This window comes from Micrasema longulum, unplaced genomic scaffold (genome assembly GCF_059751315.1).
Source record: "Micrasema longulum isolate JH-2025_06_02 unplaced genomic scaffold, ASM5975131v1 h1tg002187l, whole genome shotgun sequence".
NCBI classification, from domain to species: Eukaryota; Metazoa; Arthropoda; class Insecta; order Trichoptera; family Brachycentridae; genus Micrasema; species Micrasema longulum.
The window spans coordinates 280,857-291,659 of NW_028279352.1; the positions used below are offsets into that span (position 1 = coordinate 280,857).

The 10,803-nt window shown below is 32.9% G+C and overlaps 1 protein-coding gene across 1 annotated transcript in view; it reads right to left on the minus strand.

Moving 5' to 3' along the window:
• Hecw (Hecw ubiquitin protein ligase) overlaps window positions 1-8,087 on the minus strand; it is a 59,800-nt gene extending 51,713 nt beyond the window's left edge. The window contains exon 1 of the mRNA XM_088239577.1: window positions 7,277-8,087. Coding sequence (XP_088095703.1) covers window positions 7,277-7,317 — 41 coding nt within the window. The 5' untranslated portion in view covers window positions 7,318-8,087. The remainder of the gene's footprint in view (window positions 1-7,276) is intronic.
• Window positions 8,088-10,803: the final 2,716 nt, after the last annotated feature.

Genomic DNA, 10,803 nt, shown 5'->3' on the forward strand with positions numbered 1-10,803 from the left:
TAAGAGTTAAATTAAGAGAATAAATTTTGTCTCTGGAGTCTGGACTGACTCCGGATAAACAGGTGATACTGATAACTTCATTTTTAAGTTGGAAAACTTAAGTATAGTAACACGCTGTAATTAATGCAGTACCCTAAACCTAAACCACTGGAGTACCCTATTTGTAAAGGATGACGATGATGATAAGTACTATAATACTTGTTTATCTTATTGCCACGGAATTCCAGTAAGAATTGTGAATAAAAACAACCATTTATTGATTGGTCTACTTAATCGACTATAAGTTATAAAAATATTCAATTTATGAGAAATGTATCAATTACTCAACATGTAATTTTAGTAAGTCAAGGCAATTCTATAGGAAAAAGCATATAAATACCCATTCTCTTTCATTATGTCACTGCTGCAGTTGGAATGGTCAGGGCGTTTGCCTACCATGCAAGATGTCTCGGGTTCGATTCCCGGCATGGTTGAAATTAAATATTATAATACGAAAAAGGTGTTTTTAAACTAAAATATTTCAAATTCCTTGGACTGGCACCTAAAGCCTAAGACTGATCATCTTACATTCATGTTACAGAAATGATCAAGAGACGATGCGGTTGGTGTACCAATCCAGTGTCCTATTCACCATAAGGTGCGGAAAAGGATGATGATGCTGCAGTTGCTAATTTAAAAAAATGTGTTTAAAATATACGTTTTATGTTTGATACATATCCTTGTTGAAAATACTAAATTAATTCTTCGACACGCGTGAACTACTTCCAAACCTACCTTCTAGAAACCTTAGACATATTCAGGTATTTTACACAGAAAACTAGGCGGCCTCCGTGGTGTAGTGGCTAAGACACTTTGGCTCACGCACGGAAGGTTCTGGGTTCAATTTCCGGTGAAAACACAAAAAAATAATGAGAAATCTGTTATGTCATTTACCACTGTGACCGGGCCTTCTGGCGTGTTGTAATGAAAAAAGAAAAATACAAAAAAGAAAAGTAAAGGAAGCCCTTAAGCTCTATTTTATTTATTTTATTATTTCGTATTTTACTCTTACAAACTAGAATTAAGAAGAAAAATAATGTGACCTCACTGGGGTTACCCGTGCCGAGGACACTTAACAATATACTTTTTTGAAATGTTTTTACATTTGAGAATAAACGAAGAAGACTTACTTAATAACAGAGATAATTAACAAAATATTCACAGTTTTAAAAACTAGGTATATATGGACATCTTTATTATTTATATTACAAAACGCACAATGAAAATAACAAAAAACTAACATAAGCTGTACACTTGTGGAGCAGTTGATTCAATATTGGTTTGGGCGAATGAGACAATCCATTTTACTTCTACCTAGCTACACTATCCGTTTTTTATAGCCTTTTAAAACAATTTCTCGTTTCTTATTGTTTTAATAGATAGTGGAAGTAGGTTATAGATTAAAATTGAATAATACTCAAAATCCCTTTGTCCGAAAGTGGTATTAGTTTGTATTTGTTTAAGTTGTCTTTGTGTTGAGGATCTAGTGATTATGTTATTTGTATGTGATGTATTGTAGGGGTTATGTCTTTCATTTGAGTAAGAGTAGTTTTTGAGTCTGTAAGTGAGTATTGTTTTAGCGTATAATTGTTTTGGTCTCATAAGTTGTTGATTTGTGGAATATTTTTTCAGTAGATGTCTGTATCGGGACTCTAAGTAATATTTTAATTATGGATATTTGTGCGACAAATACACTATTTAAAACTGTATCACTCGCACAAAATAAATCTTTAAAAGTTCCTGTACATTAATTATATTTTAAATTGTTTTGAATATATACGTTATAATATTGCATGGAACAAAAGCGTGGTTAGGTTTTTAGTTTTAAAACAAACGTGTAACGTACAGTTTCGGTTTGCGCTTGCCATTCACGGCATGAATACATACGGCCCGTTGTATCGCTGTAAAATTTAGAAAACTTCGTAGTTGATAATCATAGAATGCTTTTTGTCCATATGGGCGACTACATTCTGAAACACTGTGTAACATGTTTCAGCTTTTCACAAAAGTCAACAGGTGGAAGAGTTGAAGAAATGTGGAGGTTCAAACATAGGCAGAATTGTGATAGTGTAAAGCGGCCACATAAACCAGCCAATGACAGGTCATAAGCCTTGTAAATGCCTAGACTTCCATATTCCCTTCTCAAAAATGTTTTCCCTCTCTGTTGCAACAAATTCTTATTGATAAACGAAAACTCTTATAATAACCTAAATAATTTCTCCCATGTACCACGTGAGCGAAGCCAAGGGTTGAAGCTAGTAGATAATAAATAAGTATAGGATAACATAGGTAAATTACAATACAGATATAAACTTGATACACATTATTAAAGTATGCACTTACTCGTGAGCAATTAAAGAAATAAAGAAAGCAATCATTTTGATATGAGGGATCAATCAAACTCATTTTTTCAGTTATTGACCATCGAGCTTTCACCTGAGCAGACATCTTCAAGAATGGCTCAGGCGAAAACGTTTGCTTGTCAACAAAAGAAAAATAAAACCAAATCAGGAAGTTTGATTGCGGCGATAGAGTATTAAAATAATGAATCCATTATAGATATTTGCGAATGCCGCGGATTTCGTGAACAGCCAGACGGACAAATATATCTATACTCTCGGCATACATCCGTGTGCGAGAAAAGAGTCCCGGAGTTCTTTGGGCATATTTCCAGGGGAACTCTGATGGTTTGGAGAAAACTATCCTCCCGGGAAGTGTCGAAGGGACAAGGTCGCGCGGACGTCAACCGACAAAATGGAGCGGCTAAGTCACTGAATTATCAGAACTATCAGTGACAAATGCCTACAGAACAGCACAATACCGTTCCAGGTAGAGGGAAACAGTCCACAGTAGAGCCATGCCTGGAGTCGGGCGTATTCACCATCCTCAGGCATGAGGCGCGGATTGAAGAGAGAGAGATATTTATTTATTTATGGTCCATTTTAGTTTAAGAAATATCGATAACTTTAGAAAGCAAAATAATTGTGCGTACATCAGAAAATCTTTTTATACGTTTACAAATAACATGGCACAATTAAAAAAAAAAAAAAAAGAACTTTTGTGTTAAAATCGCAAATATTACATCGACTCTAGATATCTCAAGCTATGAAAGTGATGTATCAAATAAAAGCGTTAACTAATACGCCTATTGTCTTACAACAATAGTTAATAATCTTTGTTAAGATTTTTCCAAGTATTTTGTAGCCATGTCATATTTTTAAGAAAAATAAAGTGCAATAAATATTAAACAATATTTTTTTGAAATTCTGAAGTGATTTATATACCGGGAAACCTATCCACTACTGTTCTTTTTTGTATAATTTTTTACACAGTACTGCGTGGAATGTATCTGTCGTCGCTAAATAGTTCAATCAGCCACTCAATTGAATGGCTAGGCCTTTCGTTGAACGAATTAAGCTAAACGTTCAACGTGTTGGCAGGTTAAAAGCAAGCCCAAAAGAGTCGAACCAAAAGCCGCCCGCTTAGGTTAGGATAGATTAAGTTCACTCGCAAACGAGTGGAGGCGTATAAAAAAAAAAATAAAAAAAAAATAAAAAGTTTAGTTTAATTATAAATAAATAAATAAAAAATTACTTAACTTAATAAATTAATTTATCCTACCTTAACCTAACTTTGCACAACAAAATAGATTTAAAAATAAAATAATTATTGTTTTATTGAATTGAAAGAGGCTAAACGACGCCGACGTTCGTTAAACGTTGCTTTAAACATTTTAGCTAAGCGTATGTTAGACATTCAATTGAATGCCGGCGTTTGATGAACCACCTAGCCCCCCAATTGAGTGGCCGATTTAAATATTTAGTAGCGAAATACAAATTGCGATCGTAAGTTTATTAGTAAGAAAAGCGTAAAACTTTCATCTCAATCTGATTCACTCTTAAGATAATTACAAAATGCTATCGATTTTACATAATCAATTCGTGATACTGCCCGGGTCCAAAACATTCCTTAATTTCCTACTAATAAAGCGGATGTTTTATCAATAAAAATCGACACATAGGAATGTCGAATCAAATCCTGTGTAACTTAATCACATATGTCACATTTACATGGATATCAGTTAGTAAAATACATTAAAATTAGCCACAAATGAACAATATTAGTTTTTTTTCCTTTGTTCGGTTATTTGTTACTTTGCTTGCATACGAAGCTTTATTTCCTAGTATAAAAACAAAACAAAAAGTAAAAAAACTTAAAACCCACTTGTTCTCTAAATCATTTGAATAAATCTACGGATGCTACGGCATGTGACAACAAAATAAATTGTTTTAATTAAATTACAAATTTAAAAGCTTCAATTAAATTAATTTAACAATAGAATCACTATGTTAAGCGCCCTTGAGGTATTTTATTACGAAAATGGCGCTATATAAGTTATCTATAATAATAATAATATATAATATATATTATACACTGTACAACAGTTATTTTTTTATGGGTCTGTTCCTTTTTTTTTCTTTTCAATCATATAATACATAGAACAAAAGATATTTATCGAGTGATACAGGCAAAATAACGATTTTTTTTTAAAATTTAAAGAATGCCGAGATATTGGATACTTTAAATATATTTAAAAAAAAAACAGATTATGATTGCTGCCCTTGCGATGGACTCATCTCACAGGACGTCCACCATATATTACACGATTGTATTTTCTATGTTTGAAGCCGAGAGGTTAAACAAATATGTGCACAATATGGCCAATTTTTTGAAAATCCAGAAGAAGTAATAAAAAATGAAGCCACTGCGTAAAGTCACATCGACTTTCTCAAGACCTTAGTAACAGTGGTGTAGTCAGGCCGGAACGCACCGGAGCGGCGCTCCGGCACTTTTTATCTGAGCGGAGCGGCGCTCCGGCTCTGGTCAGGAACAATTATTACGTTTCAAAAATATTTCTACTTAAGTCTCATCAAAGAATTCGAAAAAACAACAAACGTATTTATTGCCGATAACTGGCAAAATTCTAAACACGTGTCCCCCCTCCCCCTCTCCCCCTTCACCATAATGGTGGCGGTGCGCTCCGGTACTTTTTTATTCAGGACTACACCACTGCTTAGTAATAAAACAATATTAGATTTTAGATGGCCATTCAAAATTCAAATTATCTCTAAGCGCGTTGTTTAAAGATGCCCTTTATTGAATTAAGCGATCGATTTAATAGGCAAAAATCGGAGTAATAATTCATGCCGTTAACATTTTGGTTTATATACATCAATGGCAGTGAAGTTCATTTAAGCACATCCGTGTCTCTTGCTATTATATTTGTGAAATTATCCAATTCGTATTGTTAAATTGTAACTAAAATACCATTGGAAATAAGTAGCCATTGATTATGATAGCGATATTATGCCCGTAACCTAGAAGAGGGCAAAGGGTCACACAAAGTAGGCATTGTTTTCTGAATAATTACATGATATTACAATCGAACCCACTTACGAATGCAAAGTTTACGCATGGACGGGTCTAACAACGACGACCGACAGCTAATTGCTCACTGTTGCGCTTGCCAAGTGTAAGTTAAAGTGACGGATGGACTTGAAACTGTTGCAATTGCAGAGAAAACGCATGAGTCAGTCGTCGTAGGGGGAAGTAATGGTGAGGTTAGATATGTAGGAAGGACTTGGCTTGACTTGACAGGTAAAGAAAAATGGCATACAATTAACGCAATGAAAATCAATAGGGAGCTACTACTGTACTCTACTTTTTTTTAGTAAGTACGTTAGGCAGACTTTTTAAAATTATTTTATCGTGGGTATATTGGCAAAAAATGTCAACTCGAAAATATGCGGGTTTGACTTAATGATGCAGTTTTGTAAAGTTTTTAACGCTCTACAAACTGGCAAAATACATTAAGTCTTGTTAAATTTCATATATCTGTAGTTTTAAAAATAAACTTAAGGTATATATATAGGTCGTATACCGGGTATTTTATTCAGGCTAAAAGCTTTAAAAAACTTAATATTTCCTTAATACAAAATTAAGAAATGCAAAAATTAAAAACATGTTCTTAAATGAGCAGTTAACATCTTACTATATTTAAATAAGATATAAAAGAGTAAAATTAGAACAAAACTTAAATGCTTGAATTCTCAAAACAGGGATTTGAGAGTTTTTTGCCAGTCAACCCACGATGTATGAATATTTTTTAAAAAACATGTTAAAATCATATATCATCTTTGCAAAAAGATAAATAAAGCGTACAATATCGAGATATGTGCATTATGTGGAGGCTGAGACAAACACTATCGACAATATCAAGAAGTGCTGCGCCCTGTAGAGAGAATGGGCGGTGAAAGAACAGCATACAATATTTAGGATGCGAATGTTGACGGATGCTAAAAACGAGGAAGATAGAGAAAGACATGGCGTGATCAAATCCAACAAATAATTTAAAATGGACATGTCAAAAGTCGGAAAAATCAGCGTGTGAGCAAAAGAAGATGTTTGATGTAGATGAAGTGAGGTCTGCACGCAGATAGTGATACGGCATTTTACTCTCTCTGCCTACCCCTACAGGGAAACGGCGAGATAATTTGTTGTTGTTGTTATTATTATTTTTAAATATACTTTCAGTTATGTTTTTTCCCCTTATAATATTATTGTACCCGAAATAAATTGATTGATAACCTTAGCATGTAATACAATTTGGAAACTTCACTGGTCCATTAGAATAAAGTCAAATTTTGTATTCTATAAAACAATATAATTGTACTGTATGTTTCCTAAATAAAAGAAAACAAATACTTAATATCAAAAAGCAATACGTTTGTAATATTACTGGTAATGGATTTTATTTACAAGATCCAAAGAGTGGATTTTAATTTTTAATAGTCGCAATCGGTTAAAATTATAACGCTAAATTTATTTGTTAAAAGAACAGAAAAAACGTTTTAATGTTTTAAAAAAAAGTTAATACATAGTTACCTTATCAAAATATTTCAAATTAAATATTACGAAATCCAAAACAAAATACATTGTTTGATTGAAATGGATAGTTATTTTATAATTGAATATTGAACTAATTGAGAAATACTTAAAACACAGGAAGTACGAAATAAGCTTTGATATAGTTAGATACAACGAGATTACTTCATAGAATAGTGTTTAACCGAACTGGTTTATAGGACACGAACTAATAATAATAAACGGTTAACCGTTCGGAGAAATTGTCAGTTCGGTATCTTAACGTTAGTCAGGAAAATACAATAATACTCACAGGCTGAACAAAACCCCGAGGGTCTTGGTAATAATCCCCATATCTATGTATTACCGCGTTGCCTTCCATCTAGTGCGCTTCTTGGCCAGCATCACACACGGAGGGATCCGAACCTCGGACCCTGAGCTGCCTCCATACAGCCAATACGCGAGGGAGAAATTCTTCACCAGCTCGGCTGAAGATACCAGCGGGCGAACGGCTCGAAGCGAATTATTCACGTGTCGTTCTCGTCAGATTCTGTCAGACACTAAACGTCTTTCCCGAATAGAAACATTCACGATTTTAAAGAGCTCCGATAGCGAAGGATGTTTCGTTCGACCGCAAGTCACCTTTGAACTAATAGAAAACGAAATCAGTTCACATGTATTAATATGCACATATCAATCGCTCATGCATTGTACTCGTGTCAATGTTTACATTTTACACAAACGGTTTCACGTTAAAGTTCATAAATTATCTTTGGTCATCGAAAATACGTATAATACGGTAACGGCACCTACTGGTTTTAAAAAAATATATAAAGTAAAACTATTTTCTCGATTTAATATTTAATATCCACAACGCGCGACCTACGATTCCAACGTGACGATCAGAACTAGATAGAAATCATAGAGCCGGGAAAGATACGAAACGGTTTGAAGAACATTTAACACAGCACTCGGAAAATGAGTCACTCCGTTCGGAAGACGTCGGGAAATTCGATGTAGTTTTGCGTGAGGGTTACGATTTCGCACGCGTCGCGGAAAAGCGCGAAATCGCGGAGAGGAGCGGCGCGAACACGACTAGCGACAGCGCCGGTCGGGGCGGTACTGGGAACCGGGCAACCGGGCTATGGGGCAACTAGAAATGCGAGTATCTCGCGGATACTAACGAGTGGCCGGGGACTGGGCCTGGGCTCTGGCGGACGGCGGAGCCCTGCCCGGTCCGGCCCCTCGCCGCTGTGGACGGGCCGGAGGGGGGCGGTGGAGGATACGAGGGCTGAAGCGTCTACCTTCCTCCTAATCACTTTCATATATTTCTACTCTTAGAACGTTTACCGGTACACCTGTACAAGCAGCATGGCTGACGGTTAGACCGGAGTCGGTCCAACGTGGGTTTAGACGCGAACCGAACAAGAGCTTTTCTGATATGCGATAACCGTCCGTTAAGCGTATGCACTGATTTGATGTAACTGATAAAATAAAATACAAAATGTTCCTATGGGTTATCTTTCTCAAGACTAAATAATAATCATTAATAATATTAATTATAAGTACAAAATATTTCTCTTCACCATTTTTTTTAACATCATAATATTTTTTATCCATAAATATATACTATTTACCTAAGTATTAGTTTTAAATAATAATACATTTATTTTATTTATTTTTTCGTTTCGTGTTATTCAAAATTGTTTTCTTAGTTTTTGTTTAAACTGGTGCAAAGTATTTCTAATACCAAATAATCTTTTTTTATTGATAATTCTATAACTGGTAATATTTTATTCTTTTATATAGTTTATCTTTTTTAGACTTTCTTAATTTGTTAATTTATAATATTGTTTTTAATGCTCTGTATTTCTTATAATTATGCTTACATGTACTTATATTTGATTGTTTTTGTAACTAATATGTAAATGGCACTAAGTGCCGTTTATTTCAATAAAATAAAATAATAAACATTTGATTCCAGCAAGCAACTAACGGAGTGCCATACTAAGTTTTCTATGGACATTTTTTTGAACTAAAATACTATTTAAAAAATCGAATCATATGTTTTAAGTTTAGTGCGACAGAAATCCTTCTAAAGGGTCTTAATTTAAATTATTTCAAAGTCTAACAAGGAAGAATCAGCAAAAATAGGTTTAAATTAAAACATTGAAATAATGTCATTAATTAAATTTACAGTTGTTGAGCTTATTTAAATTGGTGTGTTATAATAATTTGCGCAAAGTTTAACTAAAAATGAACAAAGCGGTGAATATAAAATTCGAAATTCAAATATCTGAAAACAAAAAAAGACCGTCTATACCAACAACAAAAGGGTATAATTGTAATAAAAATATATAATTATTACAGTAACGGGAGAAAGACATAATGAATCAACAGGATATCCGTTATCCTTCGGGTAAACACGGAGCATATTTTATTATTTACCTTTTTAAAATAATTATCCGTATCCAAATAATATGAATCAATTTAGTGACCTAACAATAGCAATTATCACGAAGTACCGCAGAGAAATTCCTACTTTCCATATAAAATGTTATATCGATTGTATTAATACGTGGCATGAAAATTATCGCCCTCGTTTTGTTAATTTTTATACTACAACGCTATAAAAGTGTGCAAGAATTTTCGATTTGTCATAAAAATTAAAAACTACAAAAGTATTATTGCCCATTATTATTATTATTATTATGGATAACTTATATAGCGCCATTTTCGTAATAAAATACCTCAAGGGCGCTTTACATAGTGATTCTATTGTTAAATAGATTTAATTGAAGCTTTTAAATTTTTAATTTAATCAAAACAATCTATTTTGCTGTCACATGCTACGGATTTATTCAAATGATTTACCATTAGAGGGTAAAAGCGCTAATTGGTCAAATAAATAAGTGGAAGTGTTCCAAGTATTATTGTACAATAACATTTGCATAGTAAAATAAAAGGTAATATATATTTTTTAATTTCAACACGCATGTGATTTTTAAAAAATATATACTAAAATAGAACTAGTAATACTGCGAAAGCGAAAAATAATATTTTTACTCTAAACACATAGGCTTCTACGTAATTCTTCAGAAGGGTGTACGAAGATGTATTTTTTTTTCAATTGCTGTTAAATGTTACTGTTAGAGATTGATGATAGCTGATAAGTAGAAGGTCTACACGTTTGAATTGTATTTTTTTGTTCATAAAGCTTGTTTTATTTTTTACTATGTAACCACTTTTAAAAAAATTAAAAAAATTCATACATATATATATATGAATATTAGGTATACACTGATTTTTATGTCTAGTAAAATAACACATTTTTTACTGTTTTAGAACAGGGTTATTTACACTAGTTAGACCGCCAATATAACTTTATATTAATGTAATAATCTTATGTAGTTACATTTATAAATTTGAAAAAATAATAGAATATTGGGAAAAAAATGACCAAAGACAATAGGAACATGATCACAAATCACAATACCAGAGGAAAGGTAAAAATCAGACTCCCGTTTAGAAAAAAAGGCTAAGTCACAAAATTCAATTTTATATAAGGCAGTAAAAAAAACAATTTAAATTCGAATAAAAAATGAAGAAATATGTGTTAAACAACTTATAAATTAAATATATGCATACAATTTATATTGCAATCACTAATTTTGTGGTTATTCATTATAATGAAATAAATATAGTACAACTTTGTTTTTAACCACTGATTTTCTTTTTCTACCGACCGGTTTCAAAGAAACATAATCTTTTTTATCAAGATGAAGCTTGTGTAGTATTGAAACCGGTCGGTAAAAAAAAAAAAGTTGTTAAAACAAAGTT